This window comes from Thamnophis elegans, chromosome 2 (genome assembly GCF_009769535.1).
Source record: "Thamnophis elegans isolate rThaEle1 chromosome 2, rThaEle1.pri, whole genome shotgun sequence".
Lineage (NCBI taxonomy): Eukaryota > Metazoa > Chordata > Lepidosauria > Squamata > Colubridae > Thamnophis > Thamnophis elegans.
In genome coordinates, this window is record NC_045542.1 from 124223418 (window position 1) to 124249806 (window position 26389).

Consider the following 26389-nt stretch of genomic DNA (forward strand, 5'->3'; position numbering starts at 1 on the left):
TCCCATTATTAGTATCATCAATCTAATATATATGTATACAAATTGTTATAATTATTAAACATCCATCAAGCCCAGTTATTATTACATCCTTTCAACATAAGACATATTAAATTTGAAATAAATTTATATTATAACATTTTATTACATTATCCAGAAATTATCCAATGATATTACATCTTTATAATTTATTCTATATAGAATTGTTTATCTTTTATAAAAAGGCTTTTCAACATCATCTCCATGAGCCTCACTTACAGTTTGTATAAGATTTCATATTATCAATCTAGTATATATAAATGCTTTGTTATTATTATTAATCATTTATTTGACTATAGCTGTTACATTGTACATTGCACTCAAAATTTAACTAAATTTATTGTGACATTTCATTTCATCATCCTGTATCCTTCCAGAGATAGTGTAGTCCAATATCTCTTACCATTTTTAAAGTCTGTATTCTTAATGTTTTCTTGATAAGTCTTATGTGGACTTCTCTTAAGAAGTTGTTCATTATAAGAATTCGAAACCCTTTATCTGCCCTTTTTATCAGTTTCCCTTTTGTTATCATTAGTGCTTTTGCCGAGATTACTCTCATTATTTCTGCCAAATTTTCTCTCCTTTCTTCATCTATTTTCTGACATCTGAAATGAAGATCTGGTTCATCAATTTCTCCTTTCTGTATTTCATACCTCTTCTTTCCCTCCACTCTCAGTTTGCTGTCTGTGTCAACAATTTTCTTATCACTTTCATATGTCTCTGTTATTTTTTCAGCTCTGTCCTCAACCTTCATCGCTGTCCCCATACTTTTTGTATTTTGATCTATAATTTCAAGTCTCTTTTCAATTATCTCTGTAATTATTAAAACTTTTTGAATTTCTAAGAAAATTCTTTGCAAAGTTAGTGCCTTTTCTTCTTCACGTTGTGCCATTTTCCAGGTTATAAACACTGCCAAAACATCAAAGACTTTTTAGGTCAAACAAATTCAGTGGAGTTTTCCAAAACAAAGCTTTCTCTTTCCTTCAAAGAAACACCTGTATCAATAAAACATTTTCACTGAGTCTTTCAGTAAACAAAGCTTATATCTTTATCAGATATTGCCAAGCCACTAGCCACTAGATGGCAGTGTTACCTCTTTTCCATCTGTTTAGGGCCTCTCTGTCGGAGAGAGGAAAAGAAAGAAAAAAAGTGTAAAAATTACGCTGCATCCCAGCCTTACGAGAGAAGAAGCTTTTAATCCATGAATACAAAAAAAATGGAGAAAGTATAGAGGAAGAAGGAAAAAGAAAAAGACAAGTGCAGTTTAAAAGTAAGAAGCATTTGTAAAGAGCCCATCCCTAGAAAACAAACAAAGTTAAAGTAGAAAAAAATAACACAATCGTCTTAAACCAGAGTTAATTCGCTGCTTGTTTTCTTCTGTCTTCAATTTTATTTTAAATTCCAATTCTTTTGGGTTTTCCTTTCTCTAATAATAATTTATTTTCTTACCAATTCGACACATCCTATACTGCTTCTGTTTCAGAGGCTTGTCCCAACCTTGGGCAGCCATTTTGGCTGCTTCTCTTGTAGCTGGCAAAAAGAGCTTTCTCCTGGATCCATCAGGGGCTTTGTGATGTCCCTGAGATCAGGAGGACATGTTCTTCTCTATCACTGTTCCTTCAGGACAGTTTAAATCCAAAAGGACTGTCCAGAAACAGAGATATCGACAGCAATTCTGGAGACCCAAGATTGCATGTTGTGTCATTGCGACGTAAAGCCCCGCCCCCTCTGAACTTTTTCAATAAAGACAAAAGGAGAACTTTTCCAGAAAATGAAAGAAAATAAACAAGTCTGAAGCAACATGGGGTTCGTGCCATTAGAAACTTTTAGCACTCATTCCTTCTCACTCTCCCAAGAATGGCTTTAGATCCAAATCCAGAATGGCTTGATCTGGCTTTAGATGAAGAGTATGAAATCTTTTGAATGACCCTTGTGCTCTTTGACTCATGGCATTTATTTTTTCTGCTTGTATCCTCAGATTTTGAAACAGTTAATGCTATGCTAGAGAAAAGTATGGAAAGCTTAGACAGAGATAGAGAGATGAAGCTATGGAGCTATGAATAACAAGAGCAAACCCCCACCTCTTAGTGTGAGGTAAGTTTGAATCCATCACCAAAAGAAAATTGGCAACATCTTGAGACTGGAGCCTCTTGAGATCAGAGGTCCCCAAATCCTGGGCTGTGGCCTACTACTGGTCCATGGGCTGTTCAGAACTAGACTACACAAGCAGGAGTGAACATGAGTGCACACCTCCACTTGTGAAAATGGAGCTGCTTGTGTTCATGGGCATGCCTACCATTCACACAGAACCATTGTCTCCCCACCTGCACTGGGCTGCCAAGCTGGAGAGATGGAGGCCGCTGCATAGATGATAGTACAATAGTGAAATTCTTTACGTTCTTTATTTGGGGTCGCTATTCGATCTTTTTGGGGGTTGCTATTGAATCTTCTAATCTTTTAGTCTTTGGTAGAGACACCTACTTAAATTGAGTTGCTTTCCATGAATTTAATTAAATTGTCTTTTCCTAGTAGTAGTTTATCTTATCAAACTGATCCATAATTTATCAGAAAATATTTTTAAACTCTTTGTTGTTGGTGTTTAAAGATCTTCTGTTGCAAAAGATCCAGCATGTAATTATTCCAAAGTAAGTCCAAATCTCTTAGTGGGACTCCCATAACAGTCAGTGTGAACACATTTCTGTGATGAATCTTCAAAGAGTCTTACTAAATATTTACAAAAGGCTACCAATCCAGCCTATAGGTGTTGTAGGGCTGTTGAGTAATTTGATGAAGCTTTAACTGTACCAGCTGATCAAAGCAAAATCATTAACAGAAGCAGGAACCAGTCTAAAGCAATGAATCAGACTGGATGATTTTGAAGCATTTTATAGCCAAGCATTTGACTGATGCAATGGCTTTTTTATGGCTTCTGGGATTGTTACAGATGAGATGCTATGCAGCAGCTTCAACTTTATGGAGAAGGGAAGGGGGCTGAGTGATTGACGGGCCCTCTGACAGTGACAAGAACAGCTGATCAACAAGATTTATCTCCTCATTAAACTTTCTGCCAATCAGAGCACCTTTGGGGAGGTAAGACCCAAAGCACATTTCTTTGTGCTTTAATCACTTTTTCAGCTCTCAGCTTCTTTGATGTGGATAATCACAAACTAACTTGGATCTATATGCTAATAATGTGTGGCATTTCTGTTACTACTAATGGAAGGACTGAGAGCACAGACTCAGCTCTCAGCATTCTGAATGTGGGTTCAATTTGTACCTGGTTCTGCTCAACTAACTCAATGAGCCACAATTCTGACTTGCCAGTGAACAGATGCTCACCATGAGGGGCTTTGCTTGCTAACCATCCATGATAACTAAATTCAGCTTCTTGTCACTTCCAAAATCCCACCTATACTCTCTCACTTCCATTCCATTCCATTCCATTCACTGAGGTAAGTCAGTGAATCATTTTTTCTGAATCCAAAACCATAAGAGAATACATGGAAAAGGGTTTATTAAAAAAATAAAAATAAACACTTGCATTTTAAAATTGGAGTAGAATATTTTATGCATTAGTGTGGCAACATCTTATAGGCATTTTAATGGACAACATCTTGTAACCTCATCTAATACTATCACAAGAGTGATTGTGTGTGGAGACAGAGAAAGAAAAGGGGAAGGAAGGCTTGGACATCAGGAGACAATCGACCTGGTGAGATATGTGTATGACTTTATGAAGGATTTATACACAGTTACATTATTTTTTACTCTTCTGTTTTTATGTTCTTTATTATTTTTGTTATTTATTAATACTTTTTATTGTGTGAAATTGTGGAGGAGGTGTTAATGTTCTCTAAAATGTTTATCATTTCTCTTTTCATCTCATTCTAGGAAAACAAAGCAATTTCATTTTGCTTGGAATTTCCCCCTTACATCTTAAAAGACGTGACCCAACAAAAGGGTGAACGACAAAACCGCGCACGACTAAACCGCATCGCTAAAACCGCGATGTCATCAACACACCGACAACAGTGCGGTGACAACAGCACGGAGACAGAAGGGCGATTTCAGTCGACAAAGGGGCGATTTAAGTTAAGGTAAGGGTTAGGGTTAGGGTTAGGGTTACATTTAGGTTTAGGTTTAGGTTTAGGTTTAGGTTTAGGTTTAGGTTTAGGTTTAGGTTTAGGTTTAGGTTTAGGTTTAGGTTTAGGTTTAGGTTTAGGTTTAGGTTTAGGGTTAGGGTTAGGGTTAGGGTTAGGGTTAGGGTTAGTGTTAGGGTTAGTGTTACGTTTAGGGTTAGGTTTAGGGTTAGGTTTAGGGTTAGGTTTAGGGTTAGGTTTAGGGTTAGGTTTAGGGTTAGGTTTAGGGTTAGGGTTAGGGTTAGGGTTAGGGTTAGGGTTAGCGTTAGCGTTACGTTTAGGTTTAGGTTTAGGTTTAGGGTTAGGGTTAGGGTTAGGGTTAGGGTTAGGGATAGTGTTACGTTTAGGGTTAGGTTTAGGGTTAGGTTTAGGGTTAGGTTTAGGGTTAGGTTTAGGGCTAGGTTTAGCGTTAGGTTTAGGTTTAGGGTTAGGGTTAGGGTTAGGGTTAGGTTTAGGGTTAGGGTTAGGTTTAGTGTTAGGTTTAGTGTTAGGTTTAGGGTTAGGTTTAGGGTTAGGGTTAGGGTTAAGTTTAGGCTTAGGGTTACGTTTAGTGTTAGGGTTAGGTTTAGGGTTAGGTTTAGTTTTACAGCGCACTTCTGTCATCGCGCTGTTGTCAGCACGATTCGTCGGAGCGCTTTAGAACACGTGGTTTTGTCACCGCGGTTTAGTCGGGCGCCGTTTTGTCATTCGCCCTTTTGTCGGTGAACCCTTAAAAGATACACATCCCTCACTCACACACAAACACACCCTTGAACTAGTTTTAATGAAATCAGGTCCTCTCTGAATTATAAGCGTACAGATTAGATTTAATCAAGGTTGATTCATAAAGGTCTCCTCTTGCTGGAACGATCCGCAGCAGCCATCTAGTACTGCTAGCAATAGCTTTTCAGAAGTGTTTTTGAATAAGGGTATGAAATGCTCGGGAAAAAAGTCTATCAGTGTTCATGTAGTTGTGATAAGGGAAATTGCAGTAAACAGTGAAATGTTGATTACATTATTAGTATTATCGCAAAGGGGAAGCTAAATATGAACGTTTTTGTATTTTGGAATAGTGCTGCAATATGACTTTTGAAAATGACTTTTGAAAATGTATTTATTCTTGTAAAACATACTTCTAATGCAACTTCTAACTATAGCACAAGCTATAATTTTTCTTCCATTATTTTATATTAGGAATCAGCAGTTTCTCATCCCTCTCCTCCCCCCCTCCCGGTTTCTCTTCTGAGATGATTTCTTTTCTTCCTGAAGTCTAGGCTAACTACAATAATTATTAGCATTTATTCTAGACGACAGAGGGAAGATTCAGGTCATTAAATTCCATGAAGCTGTGGAATTTATCTAAAGAGGAAATCTGTGGCAGTATGTTGAATATACAACAGAGAATAAGAACCTAAGGAGTATTCAGATGAAGTGGTGGTTTTTAATAGCCAGCAAACAACAACAGCAAATCATGATATGTCATTAAACTGGGTTTTAACATAACATCACTACCTCCAGGTTACTCATTTGGCGTATGCAATTCATATTATCATATAACAAATCATGGTATAAGAGAAATGATTGTACTTGGGTATTCATATTTCTCTATCATACTTTATGGAAAGCATTTAAACTAATATTTAAGCCAATCATAAACTTGTGTGTCCAAGGTTTGATTGACATCGACTTTTTTTCATTCTTTTAAAAAAAATCCTAGTTAGGATATGACTAAAAACTTGCCTTCCTTTAAAAAAAATCAATTCCCATACAATCCACAATTAGAAATTATTCCATCAGTGTAATCAGCTTAAAGTGGATTAGATTGGAATATAAATATAGAAGAGGAAGTTAAAATATGCCTAAAATATATTTTCTTGCTTTTATTAATGGTTTTTCAATTAGTTTTTCATTTGTTTTGGCCCTAGGCCATAGGTCTACATCATAACAAAGAATATTCAAAAAGACATTAAAAAACCCAAGGGATTAAGACTGAAATGAACATAAAGCTGAGTAACAAAATTTATAAGGTAATATATATTTTCTCAAAAATTTCTGATGGTGTTTAGCAGCTGCCACGATAAGAGGAACTACTTTCACTTAGCTTCTTGTATTAAAGCTGTGAATTTAGTACATATTTTGAATCCTCATAAATAATAATTAAATTATTTTTTTGGGGGGGAATACCTGAAATCCTCAAAAACAGGACAGCCCTTTTAAAAATTTGAGAGAAAGTGATGCCCTATGGACTGCATCCAAGAGTATGTTTATGTTAGGAAATCCTCTCATGCAAGAAACATCAATAAGATGATTTTTTAAAAAAAAGGTTCAGAGTCTGCAGTAGGAAAATAAAGGAGGGTATTTCCATTTACTGAACTACTGTTTGATCAAAACTGTAAATCAATGCAAAATTAGGTATATAGAGACTCTTTTAAAGTCAGGAAAGTTAGTAATAAAATGACTAATTGAAATCTCTTTCATGTCAGTGTGTCTGCATTGACTCTGAAACTCGCATGATGTCTGTGCATTATCCAACATATTAGTATATTATAGTAAATGAAACAGAACTTTTAAAACATAGAGTTGCTTCATTTCTTGTCCATTCTTGGACTTTATCATGTAAATTATTACATATTTCAGTTTGATTAATTACACAAGTGATAACATGACAAGTATTGGCATCTGCCTCCTTTTTTCCTACCCTCCAAAGCCCATGAAAAAGCTCTTGTTTTCTACATACTTCCTACTGTTCCATCTACTATTATAGTTCAATAAATTATAGTTCAATAAATGCACAAAAATGTTAAACCTAAAAGTATAATATAAAACAGGAGAAGAATCATAACTACCCACAGATTGGATTTTAAAGTTAGAAGATTAAGTAAAAATAAAGAAATCAGAGGTGAACCATCTGCAGATGTTTTTAATATATATATCCTCTACACACAATGTAGAGTAACATGCAGCAGGCAAAAAAATAAAAAAATTTCCCATCACTAAATTGTCTGCCTTGGGAAGTGTCCTATAGAGGCTCTCTCATCAAGTTTTGATCTTTGTTTACAGGTATGATTCAAGGTGCTAGTGACCTAAAAAACAGCTCGGGAACTGACATCTACCTGACTATCTGATCTTGCTCAGTTCACACACTCTAGATTTCTTTGATTAAATCAGGGGTGGGTTCCTACTGGTTGGGCCAAACCAGTAGTGGTGTACCGGCCTAGGTCACAAAACCAGCAGCGACCCAGGTTGGACACACCTCCAAACTGGTTTCCTGGTAGCCACCTGTCATCCTCGCCATCTTGTTTTTGAGTTCTGTGCATGCGCAGAACAATTTCCATTGAACTGTGCATGTGCGCACATTGCACGAAGTGTGCACATGAATGAACCGGCAGTAACGCCACCCAGAACCAATCCCTGGATTAAATCATGACATCTCTCAGGAGTGCCTCTTCTCTGAAGGAGAATCTGTCATCTAGAATGGGATTCTTCTTGAGATCTGGATGCCTCCCACTTTTCACCCAGTCTTTGAAGGGGAACACTGAGACTCCTCACTTCATTGGGTCTGCCATTTTTTATCTGTATTTTTAATTTTTAAATGCTTTTATTGTAATTTAGTTGCTTGTTGTGAGAGGCATACAAATATAATAATAATAATAATAATAATAATAATAATAATAATAATAATAATAATAATAATAACAACTCCGCCGTTGCCGGTCCCAAGCCCGGATGAGAAAGGAGGAAGGTTGGGATCAGGTTGGCATCTGGTCCCGTAAAAAAAACCCCGCCAACCCATACAATATGGTGAAAAAAACGAATAAGAATTCCATACCGCATCGGTCGTCGCGCGGGTTAACAAGGGCCGCGGCAGATGTTGGGGTCCCTGGACATCCGTCGACAAGTGGGCTACAAGTGGACCAGCCAACAAAACGACAAAAATATAGTGCAGATGAAAACCGTGCCATAATGGCCTGTTACTACAACTCAGAGCCAGAAAAAAGAGGCTATTTAAAGCGAATGTATGAATTATGGAGACAACAATATCCAGATTCAAATGTTAGTGAACAACGACTAGCAGATCAAAGGCGATTTATTATACGGAATAAAGTGTTTAGTGAAGTTGAACATGAGGAAATTCAGGCAAATTGCAAAACCCAAAAAACAATATCACAAGCGGAAATAACTGATATTCAAGACACAACTAAAGACATTATAGTAGAACTCCCAGAAGAAGCTCTCGGGGAGGAAATAACATCACCACCACTAGAACCAGTTATCAATGAACCAACTGATGAACTAACTCAAAAACAAAAAGAATTGAAGGATAAGATCATGGAGCATTTTCTGCTTAATGAGGAAAGGCAACGTTTACCATCACTAAAAACTGTGCCTAAGAAAATTTTGGCCCCTATCATGAAAATGGTTAATGCAGTGTTTTCAACAATTGAACCGGGATCCATCTTGGAAACAAACCAGTTAATGTACAGCGCAGCTGTAATAGTCACTAATGAACTAGGCATTAAAATTAAAGTACCTAGTCACACAACAGAAAAAGCATCAAAGCCAAAGTGGAAAATCCGTCTAGAACAAAAAATCAAAAAATTAAGGGCAGATGCTAGTAACTTAAAGAACATGCATGAGCAACGGCTTAAAAACAACAAAATCATAGATCGGCTAATCAGAAGATATAGATTGGATACAAGAAACATCAATGAAGCTGTAGAGATTGTAAAACAGCAGATAACAGCAACAGCTAGAAAAATTGAAAGATATGAGGCACGAATCATCCAATATAAACAAAATCAGCAATTTCGATCAGACCAACGGCGTTTTTATCAAAGTCTTAATGTGAATGGTGACACCAAAAGTGAAAAACCAGAAAAGCAGGCCACAGTTGAATTCTGGAAAGAATTGTGGGAAAATGCAAAGGACTACAACAAGGAAGCAAAGTGGATACATGACTTTGAGAAAAGCATTGGCAACAAACAAATGCAAGTATTAGAAATAACAACTGAGATGATCAAAAATCGAGTTAAAAAGGTAAAGAATTGGACATCACCTGGAAAGGACCAATTACATGGTTTCTGGCTCAAATATCTGACCAGTTTACATGCAATATTGGCCAGGCAACTGAATGAAATTTTACAAAAGGGCCAAATTGATGAATGGTTGACAACTGGAAAAACATACTTGATTCAGAAAGATCCAACCAAAGGAACAACACCTGAAAACTATAGACCAATAACATGCTTACCAACAACCTTCAAATTACTCACAGGCATTATTGCAGATAACATGATGGATTATTTAGAAACAAACAACATCTTGCCAGTAGAGCAAAAAGGCAACAAAAGAAGGATCAGGGGCACAAAAGATCAGCTTCTAATTGATAAAATGATATTAGAAAATTGTAAGAACAGAAAAACGAACTTGAATATGGTCTGGATTGATTACAAAAAGGCATTTGACTCACTGCCACATAGTTGGATCATAAAATGCTTAGAAACAACTGGCATTAGCAAAAATATTACATCCTTTACTGAAAAGGCAATGAAACAATGGAGAACTGAGTTGGCAGTAGGGAATGAGAGCTACGGAATGGTTAATATCAAGCGAGGAATTTTCCAGGGTGATTCACTTTCACCTCTTCTCTTCATCATCGCAATGATCCCACTATCAGTAATCTTAAAAAAAATGAAATTAGGCTACCAAACAGCCAAAAAAGCTGAAAAAATTTCGCATTTACTATATATGGATGATTTGAAACTCTATGGAAAGTCAGAAATAGAAATCCAATCATTGACAAATACAGTCCGAGTATTCAGCACCGATATTTCAATGCAGTTTGGCATGGAAAAATGCGCCACTGTATCCATAAAAAGGGGCAAAATCACTGCATCTGAGGGAATTGAAATGCCCAATGGCCAACTAATTAAATGCAAAGAAAATGAAGCCTACAAATACTTAGGCATTCTGCAGTTGGATAACATCAAGCATGGAGAAGTAAAAACTATTGTCAGGCGAGAGTACACCAACAGAGTTAGGAAAATTTTAAAATCTAAATTGAATGGTGGAAATACAATCAAGGCCATAAATACCTGGGCAATACCAGTTATAAGATACACAGCTGGCATAGTTAACTGGACACAAGCTGATTTGGACCTTTTGGACCGAAAAACCAGGAAACTAATGACAATGCACTACAGTTTACATCCACGTGGTGATACTGATAGACTGTACCTGCCCCGAAAATCAGGTGGCAGAGGATTATTACAAGTGAAGCAAACAGTTGAAGAAGAAAAACATGCACTGGCTGATTATTTAAAAGACACTCAAGAATATCTATTAATCGAAGTAAAGAACAAAAATCTACTGAAGGCCCAACAGACAAAACAAGAATACAGAAAAGATGTGATAAAATCAAGAATGGAGAGTTGGCAGAACAAAGCACTGCATGGTCAATTTCTGGAAAAAATAAAAGATAAAGTGGACAGTGAACAAACTTGGTTATGGTTAAAAACAGGTACATTAAAGAAAGAAACAGAGTCACTAATCCTGGCTGCGCAAGAACAAGCTATCCACACAAATGCCATTAAGGCCAAAATCGAAAAATCCTCTGATGATGCCAAATTTGATTTTGATTTGATTTTATTGACATTTGTAGGCCGCCCTTTTCCCTGAGGGGACTCAGGGCGGCTCACATAAAATCAGGGAGGAGGAAATGCAAACAATAACATAGACACATGTAATAAAAACAATAGGCAACATGCATTCATCATTCGGGAGGGGCAACTATCTCTGTCCCCAGGCCTGACGGGCTAGCCAGTTCTTCAAGGCTGTGCGGAAGGCCTGGACGGTGGTGAGGGTACGAATCTCCACGGGGAGTTCGTTCCAAAGGGTCGGGGCTACTACTGAGTAGGCCCTCCTCCTTGTGGTTGCCAGCCGACACTGGCTGGCCGATGGAATACGGAGGAGGCCCAATCTGTGTGATCTAATTGGTCACAGGGAGGTAATTGGCAGAAGGCGGTCTCTCAAGTATCCAGATCCACTACCATGCAGGGCTTTATGGGTGACTAATAGCACCTTGAAGCGCATCCGGAAATCGACAGGTAGCCAGCGCAGCTCGCGGAGGATAGGTGTTATGTGGGTGAACCGCGGTGCACCCACAATCGCTCGTGCGGCCGCGTTCTGTACCAGCTGAAGACGCCGGATGCTCTTCAAGGGCAGCCCCATGTAGAGCACATTGCAGTATTCCAGCCTAGAGGTCACAAGGGCCCGAGTGACTGTTGTGAGTGCCTCCCGATTCAGGTAGGGTCGCAACTGGCGCACCAGGCGAACCTGGGCGAATGCTCCCCTAGCCACAGCCGTTAGGTGGTGGTCAAACGATAGCTGTGGATCAAATGCAGACTTTGCAAAGAAGCTGATGAAACTGTTGATCACATACTCAGCTGCTGTAAAAAAATCGCGCAGACTGATTATAAATTGCGGCACAATTCAGTAGCACAAATGATCCATTGGAATTTGTGCAAAAATTATAATATTAAAACAGCAACAAACTGGTGGGAACATCAGCCTGAAAAAGTCACCGAAAATCAGATGGTCAACATCTTGTGGGATTTCCGTATACAAACCGACAAAATACTGGCGCATAATACACCAGACATCACACTGGTTGAGAAAAATAAGGTCACAATCATAGACATCGCAATACCAGGTGATAGCAGGGTCGCCGAGAAGGAACATGAAAAAATCGCAAGATACCAGGACTTAAAAATCGAAATTCAACGACTATGGCACAAACCAGCAGTGGTAATTCCAGTGGTAATTGGCACACTGGGTGCTATTCCAAAAGCACTGGAATTACATTTAAAACAGTTAAAAATTGACAAAATCACCATCAGTCAAATGCAAAAAGCCGCACTGCTTGGATCTGCACGCATATTACGAAAATACGTTACGACGTCCTAGGCCCCTGGGTGGGGCCCGACTAGTAACCAATGCCAAATCCGGCGAAACAACTGGCCGCTGTGATACAATTGTACAATAATAATAATAATAATAACAACAACAACAATGCCAAATCCGGCGAAACAACTGGCCGCTGTGATACAATTGTATAATAATAATACAAAATATTATTCTTGTTACACTTTAGAGTAGACTGCTGCTTTAACATTTCAGCTGTGCTGTTTCATTAGAAAGAATTGCCTTATGAAGATGATCAATTCAAAAATATTGGGAATGCAGTAAGGTTTCCATTTCTTTGAACATGCATGACACTTTCACCCATTTCAGCTACCTGCCCTGTATCCTCACTTTACCTGGGGACCTACTACTATAAATGGGGTAACAAATATGTCATAAAAAGAAAAGAAATCTCAGGCTTTGAGTTTTGGTATCAAGAAGCAGGAGGCCTCAACATAATGTACAACTCTGTATTTCAATCTGATACCTAAAGTAACTTATTGGCTGGAATAATTCTGCAGATCTCTGCCAAGACAATTTTTTTACTGCATTCACAGACGAAGAAATTATTACAGAAGGCAGATTTTCTTTTACATTTCACCATCATTATTTTTCCCCTTGAGTTACCTTAACTCATATCCAAGTACTTTTTTTCCTGAATCATCTCCATAAATTTGGACAATAATATCACTGCTTTAAAAAGCTGTCCCCTTAAATTAATGCAATTTAGATTATTTGGCATTTTTGTAAAGCATGGCATGGCCTGCAAATGCATGAGCAGCTGGACAGGTTTTAGGCATTGAAATCCAGTGTTTGGAAGGGAGAGAAAATGACAGAAGTACTCTTACCCTGATAAAAGGGATACTAGGCAAGGCTGTTAAACCATCATCACAAATTCAGAAGAGACATGTGTTCTTTCGGCAGATCATGAAAAAGGACAGTTTTCTCCATATCATTCTAAAAGAGTAATATTTAATCCCAACATATTGTAAGCTGAATAGCAGCCAATATATGTCAAATCAGGCATCTGTTCATTTATGATATTCAGAGAATACAGCCACATTTTTTTTATTTAATCAAATGTAAATCCACGGGGGCTGAGACTTCAGTGCCAAGCCAGTCATGAAAAGGTTTATAGAGCAGCCTACATCTATAATGGTTTTTCCTCCAAAGTGTGTGTTACTGCCTTCACAGGGTTTCCCAATGTTCATATTTCCTTTTTATTTATCTTTATTTTCATCACATCCGTGTACAAACACACACACTTTGAACAAAATACATATAAATCACCTCCACCATCTCAGATTGTCTTAGACCATCCTTTTTCTCTCTGACACTTTTTTATTTTTTTTGAAATATGAGTAGCATCTGAAGGACTAACGATTTACAAGCCAATCCTTTTTTTTCACTTGACTCAACATACTTTCATACATTTAGCATATTATCTCTAGGATAAGATAATATTGAGGAAACTATGGCAATTGAGACGTCTATGTTAACAGAAGATACCCTAGTATGATTTATGTTGACTGCTTATTTGGTATCCATGACTATCACTAAGTGTTGTATCTAATGTTATATGATAAATATATTTTTACAATGACTATGATAACGATCTATCACTATTGTTGTATGTACACTGAGAGCTTATGAACCACAGACAAATTCCTTGTGTCTAATCATACTTGGCTAATAAAGAATTCTATTCTATAAATAATTCTATGGATAAACTTATACTATTTAAATCTACTTTCTGGAACCAGTTTGGATTCTTCTCGATCCCAAAATCGCAACACTTCACAAGACATTTAGATATTTAGAATCATCATAGGTTCAAAGCATATAATGGGAACATCATCTCATTATCCAAAGAGAAACCTATATAAAATAATAGAGACATATTCAGCATGTGTTTGGCAAAAAAAATAGCATACTTCTTACTGCAATATCCATGAAAGAAGAAAATAAAGGGGACATACATTGAGCTGTAGATCATCTGTCCATTGGCCTATCAGATGGTAGCCTGGTGTGGAGGTATTTGTAGTTTGATATTGAAAGATGTCATAACGTCCTGGTGCATCACCATTCTTATTAAACATCACTGGAGTGCCAGCACTACCTAAGAAAGGATGTGAAGCAAAAGAAAAGAGAAACCAGGCAAAAAAAATTTAAAATAAAAAACCTTGCTTTCTTTTATTAGTATGAGCATGACTGGCAAGCATTAATTTCCTCATTTGTTTCAATTTCAAGCTATCCAATAACAAAATTCTCTTGACAATAGATAAGAGAAATTAAACATAAAAGACTACATGAAACAATAATGAAAAAAGGATATTAAAAGAACATATTTAAGAAAAGAATAATAAAAATGGAAGACATAAATTTAAACCGGTACAAAATGATATCAACATAAACCAATCCAAATATTGGAAAAATGATCAGTCATGCCAGTTTAAAGTTTTTGAAAGCCTAAATTAAACTTTTCCAGCAATTCTTATCAGAAGTATTATATGGCCACTTTTAAAATACTCTTCACCTATATCCCTTTTTGATTAATAACCGTGAGCCATGTATTTTTTGCTGAATAAGAAATTAAAAAATAGCAGTTTCTATTTTAAGTAGGGCAGGTTATATGACATTTCTCCATTCTATTACAGAAAAGGATTTTTTTAAAGTAAAAACCAGAACTTCAGAACATAATTTTTGGAGTTTTCTAGTTAAAAAAAAATTATTTGCTTCACAGAGAGATAGCCAGCAGAAGATAGCCTCGGTGTGACAAATCTTGACCAGCATCCAGAAATAGCTTAATTTTCCAAAATCTGTTTTTATTCTATCAACCTCCACACTTAAGGGACAAAAAAACAACAACAACCCACACAGAAAATAATTCATGTGCTTGGCTTATTTTAAGCTCACAAATGTATTATTTTGGCAGACAGTTTCTGAAACATTGCTAATTATTCATAGATACTGTTGGAATATAATAATTTGATTAAGAAGTATAATTATAACAGTAGAAAGTAGTACAAATTTAAAAAGTATAAAAAGGGAAAGGTGCAGAATATAAAGAAAAGGATAAAGGAAGAAAGAAAATAAGAATATAGTAAAGAAAAAGAAAGAAATATATAAAGAAATTACACATTCATCGCAAGTATAAACAATTTTAGTAACGTATGTTTCTCTTAAAATGCAACAAATTATCTCCTTGTACCATACCTCAACTCTTATCTATAATCAAATACTTGAAACCTTGCTATTTCCCTTCTGTTGTCAGAAAAAAATAATCTATTAAATTTAACCGATATAACAACATATCTATTTTAGCCTTGATCAAATTTTATGTTGCTCCCTTTACTCCTAACAATACTCATCCTTAGTTCCTTCAAGTATTGTCATTGAACATGTTTTCTTTTCATTTTTTTTATTTGTTCCATCTCACAATATTCATCAAAACTTTAACAAACCTCTTTTGGAAATCTAGTATGGGAATATTATCCAAGTCATCTTCTTAGTATGTTGTTTGTATATATTTTTAAAGTTATTAAGGTATCAACCAAGTTCTTTTGTATGTCCAGTTTCACATCTTTTTCTATGTCATTCTTGCAGTAAATGATTTTTAAATCCACTTTCAAATCATTCCTAATTTTGTCAAATGTTCATTTTTCATAAAATCTTTTAGCCCTGGTCTATTTATAGAGGCAGACACTATTAAAATTAACTTCTGGGTGCATTCTTCAAAAATATTCTTCAATCCAATATTAAAATATTCTTCAATCCAATATTAAATATCCAATATTAAAGCATTTTTTAATTCTGTAATTATAAATTGACCTTGAGTGTTCTTCTCCTGAAATTTTTAGTTCCTTTTAGCTCCTTTTAGCATCCAATGTTTAGTCTTACCTTATGTTTTTTATTTTAAAAAATAAAAGCTAAAGCATTTCCCACAGGAAGTCATCTTTATAATTAATTCCAAAATCTTATTTCAAATTTATGTGGAACATTAGTTATTTGTAATATTTTAATATCAAAATTTTAATCATTCATTTTCTGTTTATTCCAAATTACTCACCTGGTGCTGTAAAACCTGTCAATCTAAATGTTCCCAATAAATGAAAAACATTTAACAAACAATTTCAGAAATTCATTAGAAAGGAAGTATGCAAACGTATTGTCTGTTCAGAGGTGTCACCCGCAGTCTGAGCAAGATTGCTATTCCCTCATTTCTGAGAGCTTTAAATCTTACAGAGACCTTTGTTTTTCAGTCACCTCACAAGGAGCAGCTGTCTGGAGCACTTATGAGCAATCTCAAATCCTCTTCTTGTCTAGAGAGGGAATTAGCATTCCACAATGGGCTTCAGCTCCACTTTTTGAGGAGCCATCTTCAGTTCCCTTATCAGCTGAGCCAAGGAAATAATTAAGTGTTATGTCAAACCACCTGGTATGCCCAAATATGGGAGGGAGCATACTGCTTCTCTGTGTGTTTGTGTGTATTTGTGTGTATGTGTGTAATAAATTAAAGACTGATAAAAGACTGTAAAGGCAGTAGTAATGCCATTTTATAAAAGGAAAAAACTGACTCCTGCCATTATAAATAAATGACTGCATCCTGAAGAGCCGAGGTGGCGCAGTGGTTAAATGCAGCACTGCAAGCTACTTCAGCTGATTGCAGTTCAGCAGTTCGGCTGTTCAAATCTCACCGTCTCAGGGTTGACTCAGCCTTCCATCCTTCCGAGGTGGGTAAAATGAGGACCCAGATTGTTGGGGGCAATATGCTGACTCTGTAAACTGCTTAGAGAAGGCTATAAAAACACTATGGAGTGGTATATAAATCTAAGTGCTATTGCTCTTCCTTCCTTCCTTCCTTCCTTCCTTCCTTCCTTCCTTCCTTCCTTCCTTCCCTCCCTCCTCCCTCCCTTCTTTCCTCCTTCCCTCAGCCTTCCATCCTTCCGAGGTGGGTAAAATGAGGACCCGGATTGTTGGGGGTAATATGCTGACTCTGTAAACTGCTTAGAGAGGGCTGAAATCCTTATGAAGTGGTATATAAGTCTAACTGCTATTGCTATTGCTGTAGCAAAATTTATGCAAATGAAGACATAATATGTTATTTATAAGAAGACCAATGTTTAGATAATATCATATTCTCATTTATATACACATTGTGGTTAACTAAAACAATGACACATTTTTAACAGAATATGAAAGAAAGAAAGGAAGAAAGAAAAGATTGCACAGGAGATAGATGTTCATGCTAGCAGAGCAGGAACTGTTGTTGTAAGCTAAGACATCCTATTCTATTGTTAGAGCTTGACTAAATCTTTAAAGTAAAACTCTATCAGAAGGAAGCCAGAGGAGTAGTCCATCACAACAATCACTCGATGTTACTTGACAAACTTGGACTGAATAAATATATGTTATATGACCTCCACTGATCATCTAATGTGTAATATTCCTGACTTGGGTTCAAATTGTGTGAAAAGAAGGTGTCAGATCATTCCAATAATAGAAACACAAATACAGCTTTTGAAATTCATACTAAAAGTGACTTCTAGAACTGTTTGATCTTAATATACTTCTAGAAGTTAATAAATTATGTTACACTAAATAAATTCAAAAAGCCAACAATTGTTGCCTTAATTTCTCCCTTTTACATAATTAACAAATGTTGACATTAAAAACTTGCTTCCTTATGGTTGTCATCAAGTGTAGAAATATTGTCTCATCCATATAATCTCCTGGCCCTGAAGTCAAGATGAGGATTAACAATTTGTTGAGGATGTGTCTTCATAGGAAAGACACTATCAATCATTATCACAATCATCATCTTCATCATCATCTCTAAACAGAAATGTTAAGAACCTCGAAAGTGTAGTGCAAATATATATTCAAACAGCAATTAGTATGTATTGGGGGGGAAGGAAGGAGGAGAAAGGAGGAGCTATCAAAATGCTTTTTTAAAATAATGTTTTGTTATTGTTGTTTCTTCTGCTTTTTAAATAGTTGTTTCCATTTTATAACTGTCATTTGTATGTTTACCTATACTTTTTCTTTGTTTGCTTTGATTTTTTTTGCAAACATTACGTAAATAATAGAAAAAGGTGTTAAAATTCCAAAAAATTATATAGCAATAGTACTCAGATGAATTTTTATACAATTGCATTGTTTAATTATTTATAGATTCATATATACTGCTGCACATCCCTCTCTAAGCAGTTTATAGAGTCAGCATATTGCCCCCAATAATCAGGGTCCTCATTTTACCAACCTTGGAAGGATGGAAGGCTGAGTTATCCTTAAACTGGTGAGAATCGAACCTGTGTTAGTCAGCAGAATTAGCTTGCAATACTACATTCCAACCACAGCGCCACCATGGCACCTTAATATATTTTAGATTACATCATTTTCATTAAGAAATATTTTTTTCAGAAATGACTACATTGAAATTCAATAAGAAATAACATTTCAGAAATGACTTCATTTAATTTATGTAGAATAAATGTTGAGATTGCTGGGATGAAGTGGAATTAATACTTCATTTAAATACATGATTTTATAGCACCCAATAATTGTTCCATTTGGGAAAGAAGTCACTGCATACATTAACTTAATTTTGAGATTCAGTATTTTTAGATGTTTATATTCTTTTGAAGTGTATTTCTATCACATATGAATTGACTTCTGAATAAGAGAGATTTCCTATACCTTACTTACAACTAATTGATGTATTGTTCATCACTGGAAAGACAAATATACTGCTCCAACTATTCAATGATCTGCAGAATTCATCAGCATGCATAGATATTTATGAATGACTATAATGAATTATAACTTCCATTTATTGAAATATTTAGTGTACAATTTAGATACATAGGTTTTTCTGTGCATATAAGCTCTATATGTTTGGGATTCTTTTTTCTTTCTCCCCTCCCCTCTTTTATAATTATAGAGCTGAGATGGCACAGTGGTTAGAGTGCAGTACTGCAGGCTACTTCAGCTGATTGCTAGCTGCAGTTCAGCAGTTCAAATCTCACCGGCTCAAGGTTGACTCAGCCTTCCATCCTTCCAAGGTGGGTAAAATGAGGAGCCAGATTGTTGGGGGCAATATGCTGACTCTGTAAATTGCTTAGAGAGGGCTGTAAAATCACTATGAAGGGGTATATAAGTCTAAGTAATATTGCTATTGCTACATGCCTATTTCTGCTTTGGCTGGCAGAAAGAATGGAACATTTCTGGCAATCAATTTCTTTCCTTTTTTGATCTCAAGTACAAATAATGACTCATGAAAGCTAATACACGAGAGTGCTAATCCTGCCATTTCCCATCACCTGTCTTCCAACCTTTTTTTCTTAACATGTGATGATCATTCATCCTTTTTTCTTGCTCCAACCTTCCCTTATCAAAACCAAGAAATCAATTCCACACAAAGGTTAAGCAATTTATTCATTATTCATATTAGCTATAGTAATAGAATCCTGCAAGTCTCCCACAATGCTTTATTCCCACAATCCTCAGTAGCTACTCATATGATTTAGGCCAGTGTCTGTCTCTTGTGTATATTATTATTATTATTTAATGGATTCATAGGCTGCCCAATCCCAGAGGACTCTTCTTCTTCTTCTTCTTTTGGACTTAAATCACATATTTCCCTTTGCTGCCCTGCCAAAGGATCTGGTTTATTCCTGCAAGTCCTTATCCTTACTTTTGGCAACAGACTAACTACATCAGTTTTATACATATAGGACTGTAAATGTATATATTATGACAATAAAAATACCACAACAGTAAAGATGAACAACAAACAACATGGTTTTGAAAGTACAATAATTATCAATGGGTTGTACATAATAATATTCATTCACAAATCCAATAAAATAGCGTTGAATCCCATTTATTTTGGTTAAAACTGAGGATATATAATATAATTAATAATAGAAGCGTGGTATAGAATGAAGTGGAGTGGGGAGTGGAGTGGAGTGGAGTGGAACGGAACAGAACAGAACAGAACAGAACAGAACAGAACAGAACAGAACAATAGAATAAAGATAAATAATTTTTATCCCACCTTACCTAATTCTCTTTCCTCAACCTAATTTCCCCACAACAAGTATCCTGTGAGATGGAACGGGCTGAGAGAGATTGACCAGTCCAAAGTCACCCAGCCCACTTTCACACCTAAAGTGGAACAAGAACTCACAGTCTTCTGGTTTCTGGCACAGTGCCTTAATCACTAAACAAAACTGGATACATAGCCAATATATTTCCTATTGCATTTTTAATTAGCCATATGATGATAGGAAAGTTGTTAGACAAAAATAAATTCCAGAAAGCTACAAAATAGTTCATTCCCATGGTAAACCTGAGCAAAATAACTCTTCAGCAAGCAACACATTTTGCACTATATCCCATCATTATTATTAGATTAATAAAGTATTGCTTAACCAATTATTTAGGATTATTAAGGTGAAATAAGAGGGCAATATAAGAACACAGACTCACCATTGAAGTTAACATTGCGTATATATCTCAATAGCTTCTTGCCTCCTGCATGTTCCATCTCTGGGCAGATCCCAGAATAATCACTGCACAGATCCTTGTTCATCTGATGGAGAGCATGAGCCATGGCATAAACAGCATCAATCACAAACTGCACTCTACCTTCCTGTTCATAGTGGGAATCCTTTCCGATCCTTTCCTGTCCTAAACATTTAAGGATACAGACACAGAAATAGGGGAGATTTTGATGAACATCATATAAAAGCATTACGTCTATATCCAAAATAATGGATGTGAATGAGAAGAAATAGTAGTTATTTGAAAAGGACAGCCTTTAAAAAATTCTAAGATGAAATCCATAATGATCTCTCTCTCTCTCTCTCCCTCTCTCTCTCTCTCTCTCTCTCTCTCTCTCTCATATAGTACAAAACATGGGCAGCATATTGATTTTATAAATAAATAAAAATAAACAAAGGAATCCATCGGCCCTAGAGCTATAAGTTACATGGAGTTAATATATATGAAGAGCTTATGAACATTTGAGTCTGATATTCAAAAACTGAATTTAGTTTTTCTAATCTAAAGGTAAAAATCCATAATAACACCCAAACTGATAATTCTTTGTGGGATCATTGTTAAACAAATAAATAAAATAAAATAAAATGCATACCTCCTCCTTGTTCAAACTTTGCTTTTCTCAACATACTGCTTAGTTTTACTTTAATAGAATGTTTAAATTTAAGATATTTATTTATCATTTTAATGTTTTATACTGTATGTTATTCATTGTCTGCAAGCTGCTTAGAGTTGCCTTTGGCAAGATGGATAGATGGACAGATGGTCGGACGGATGGATGGATGGATTGATAGATAGATAGACAGAAAAAAAGGGAAAAGACAGACAACAGAAAATAACATCATAACAGAAAATATTTGTCTGAAAAGAAATATTCCTTTTCATCCATTTATTCAATTAGCAAAGTACCCATTATTCCAAAATCAACTTTGCATGCTCTTCAGTCAAAGACATTAAATGAAGATCTTGCCAAAATGCAAAATGATTTCTGTGTCTATGTGTTTTCTTTCTTAATTAAGAAGAAATAACATAGCTTTGAGATATACAGAATGCCAATGAAATATTCATTTGCAAGGCAGTCCGTATTTCCTCCATTCTTTTCAGAGAATATATATATATATAATTGAGAAAACACTGTAACCTTTCCATGTTCACAGATTCTTCTGTTAAATGACTTTTCAGAACTGACAATGGTCTTCTCTGCTTTGGTAGACCATTCACACTGAACTTTCTCCCCCTCCCCCTGCACTTCTAAATAGAGAATCTCATAAGGAAAATCAACACCATTTGTTATGGTGAAATAATTTGCAGAAGATCAGAATCAGGATCCCTCTGTGACCAAAAATATTCACTTCATCAACTTTTCTTTACAAAAAGTCACACATTCTCCATTCATCTATAAAATATGCAATCCATCATAGTGAACACTGAGCTAAATATAGTACGTTCTCCAAAATCATTGCTCCATGGTTAATAATTAAATCACATTCTAACAGAATAATAAACCTGGGGGGGGGGAGAGGACAAAATATATTATACTCTTAAACTGTTTGGGGGAGCTTCTTTTTCCAAAATACATGTTCTATGCATTCAAACATTTTTCAAACTGACTGAATATAGACCCTAGGATTGGGATGATAGAATGGCTATTCTTGTTTGTAAGAGTTTGCCAGACTATTCTTGTTTGCAAGTCTTTCAGTTACCATCTGAGATGTTACTTTAGAGAAAACTATACTCTATCTGTGAGTGTTGTGGCCCGCCAGCAGCCAGTGGAGCTGGCAGCAGATTTGGACAGTGAGGAGGTTGGGGAGGAACATGGGCCACTCTTGGAGTCTAGGGAAGGCTCTCATGAGGGTTCTGTGTTGGAGGCAGAGAGGGGGCAGAGCTTTTTGCTAGTTATCAGCTGCCTTCAGAGTCAGATATCAGTGAGGCAGACAAACAGCTGGAGCTTGTTCCCTGTGTGTGCATGCACAGAGTTGCCAGATGAAGGGAACAACTAAAGGACAGGGGTCAACTTGGCAGTAAGGCCACAGGTGGACGATGAATGGCCCCTCCCAGAGGAAATAAAAGAGGAGCGAAAGGGGAGTGGCGTTTGCAGGAGAAAATTAGTTCGCTTAATTGGTTCATGACTCTCCGAGACTCCTTTTTCAAGTTTTGCAGATATCGGCCTGGCAGCTCTCTATGTCAGATAAGGTCTGTGACTGTAAATCCTCCCTTGAAAAACTTTGCTGGATGTGAATGAGCAAAATTCACAGTAAATTAATAAAAGGTTTTTTTGTTGGAACCAGGAGTTTGCTTCATGCTCTTGGGAAGCCTAGGTCAGAACAGTGAGGCTGCACTTAAGAGATCAGATAACAATGTAGTTTGCAGCAGACATTCTGTCAAACGATTCAACACTATTGCAGAAATGGCAGTGGAACTCTTCAGAGCTGTGGTGCTAGAGAATTTCAATGTAACTTCCCTAAGGCACAGAGTCTGAAACAGCTTGGGAATTCATGTCTATCATGATGACCATGGACTGGTTGATGACCCAGATGATCAAAAGATTGATATACATTGAAAGTCCCAAATAAGATATAGTTTCTGATTCAGGTCATTTCAGTATGATTTGGGTTTTTTTTAGTCATTAGAATCTTTGTCATGTTAACATCGGCTATTTTTCTGATTCCTATTGAGCTCTTCCATACTACTCCTCATTGAATGATGCCCAACAAATGCTTTGAAGGTTTGAAAGAATGCCATAATAGCAATAGCACGTAGACCTATATATCACTTCACAGTGCTTCTACATCCCTCTCTAAGCGGTTTACAGGGTCAGCATATTTCCCCAACAATCTGAGTCCTCATTTTACCCACCTCAGAAATATGGAAATATGAGTCAATCTTGAGCCTGGTAAGATTTGATCTGCCAAACTTCTGGTAGCCGGCAAGTCAGCAGCAATAGACTGTGGTACTGCATTCTAACTACTGCACCACCATGGGCCTATAATTTTTTTTAATTGAGATCACATCTTGTCCCTTGTTAGGTATTACCACTATATTGACTCCTTTTCCAACTCTCTGGCATCATTCCTCCCTCTAGGACATAGATAATTGTGTTTTCTAAAGATTGTAAAAGCATCAAAACTTTGATAACAAGGACCTGATAATCTAGGAGCCTTTCCTACTTTTCTCTTTTTTTAATAGCTTCAGAAACTTCCTGTGTAGTGATAGATCTATTCATAATCTGTCTCTGGTCCTCTGTAAAGGTAAAGTTCCCCTCACACATTCCTGACTCTAGGGGGTGGTATTCATCTCCATTTCAAAGCCGAAGAGCCAGTGCTGTCCAAAGATGTCTCTGTGGTCATGTGGCCAGCATGAGTAAATGCCGAAGGTGGCCGGTACACTGTTACCTTCCCACCATAGGTGGCTCCTATTTTTTCTACTTGCATTTTTACATGCTTTCGAACTGCTAGGTTGGCAGAAGCTGGGACAAGTAATGGGCGCTCACTCCATTACTCTGAAATCCAAGTAAATTGTGTTTCTTTAGATAGTCATTTATATTCTCTACGGAAAATGTTACTCCCATTATATAAATTAGTATAATGCTGATGCAACACTTTTTCTATGACTGCAAGATACTCTCTTGTAATTTCAGTATAATGTTCTTTTCTTAATTTATATGTTATCCACTTCCCTGTTTTATTTGCAAACTCAATATTTTTTACTACATAGAATTCATTTTTATTTTCATTTCTCTTACTCTTAACATATATAGTTGCAGTTGTAGAAGTGTAATTTGTTGAGAAATTCGACTAGAGATAATGTTTTAATTCTTTTCACTTGTCTTTATTTAATTCAAAATAGTTTTCTCTTGACTTTTCTACTCTTGATGTACAACTGGACTTAATAGTCTTATTGGAGCAGAGAATGTCCCTTTGGATAAATATTTCTATTAATGAGAATATGCATCAATTTGATGAGAATTTAATTATATATTTTACAAACATACTGTGAAATGCTTTTTAAAATGTATAAGGCAAAGCTGCTGCAGTGAACCACATCATTGGCTCTTGAAGTGGCCTGATCATTGCTCCCCATCACACACTATGGGGGATTATCACATCAACCCCATTAAGTAAACCAGACCTAGTTAAGTCCAGAGAAAGGTGAAAAATACTTTTACTGAGATTGATAAAATAATTTTGCAAATCTGATGCACTGTATCTCCTCTTCCTCCTTATATTTGAATCAATTAGATACATGCCTGTCTAAGCTGTTTTCAAATGCTATCTGGACATTCCAGACTTAAAAATGCTTTAGATCAGGGGTGTCAAACTTGCAGCCTGCGGGGCGGATACATCATGTTCTGGCCACGCCCATGCCTGGTTTAGAGAAGGGAGGAAAGTCATGAAATGTGACACCACCGTGATGTTGTGAGTTTGACATTCCTGCTTTAGATATACTTTTACTTAAACAACACTTCTGCATATCTCCATCAAGGTAACCTTTCTTATTTCCCCCAGTTTATTTAGAGGTCATCTAAGGATTTTCAGGACTTCAGCTGTTATAGACAGTCATCAACAGTGTCACAAATATACAATGTAATGAATATCAAAATGCGTACTATTGTAAGTCATGTTCCTAAGACGAAACTATATATCCTATATTCATCACCCTTAACACTTAGATTTCTTTGCAGATAAGCCCATTTCATTCCCATGTAAAGCAAATGATAAAAATGTGGAATTAGAAGAGGTCACATCTAGTCCAACCTTTTGCCACATGCAGGAAAATTATTCAATTATTCACAAGAAGTGGCTGTCGTTTTAAAAATCTCCAGAGATAGAGACTCCACAATTTTCATAGGTAGACTATTCCACTACTGAATGGACTACTCTATCTGAAAGCTTTTCATTCTTTTTAGGTTAAAAACCTAGGAAGATTTGACTTAGATACAGAAATGACAGTAAAACATTTTTAGTGGCCATGCTTTACTGGAGAACTTGAAGTAGAGTTGCCCCTCCCTGTAGCATTCACACTGGAAATGTTTCTGGTCTAATCAGATAAGAATGTTTTTAACTGATTCCCATTTTAAAGCTATTTTATCTGATCTCCCTATCTCGTCATTGAGCAATATATATTCTAATATATTGCAGTATACACAGTAAAGTATTGATGACTACATTTATTTCAAATGAGGACGAATCTGAGTTTTTGCAAAAAAAAAAACACGTTATTTTTTGTTATAATTATATAGCAAGATATCAAATAGAAACATGACATGTACACAATTCATATGCGTTTTAGGGTTTTAGAATATGAAACAATATTTTTATTAATCTGCAAAACAAACATACAAGATTTTATAGGAATGATGCTAACTGCTATCAAGGTGATAACTATAGAATCTTGTGAAAATCATTAACGGCTGGTTACAAATAAGATCTAAGAGGAAATTAATCAGTGGAACAACTTGCCTCCAGAAGTTGTGAATGCTTCAACACTGGAAGTCTTTAAGAAGATGTTGGATAGCCATTTGTCTGAGGTGGTGTAGGGTTTCCTGCCTAAGCAGGGGGTTGGACTAGAAGACCTCCAAGGTCCCTTCCAACTCTGCTATTGTAATTGTAATTGAAATAAATATTTTCAATTTCCTAGAATTCCCTTGTTCTCCTTGTAGTGAATAGGTCAGATGCACAGTTTTAGCAATGGTGCCACATCACTTGCTT

The 26389-nt window shown here is 36.2% G+C and overlaps 1 protein-coding gene across 1 annotated transcript in view; it reads right to left on the bottom strand.

Annotated features, from left to right (window-relative positions):
- The window catches only part of GRM7 (glutamate metabotropic receptor 7), a 474525-nt gene that overhangs the window by 94050 nt on the left and 354086 nt on the right, over positions 1-26389 (bottom strand). Inside the window, exons 6-7 of the mRNA XM_032210561.1 lie at positions 20610-20810; positions 14096-14235 (exon numbers count right to left, since the gene is read on the bottom strand). Coding sequence (XP_032066452.1) covers positions 14096-14235; positions 20610-20810 — 341 coding nt within the window. The remainder of the gene's footprint in view (positions 1-14095; positions 14236-20609; positions 20811-26389) is intronic.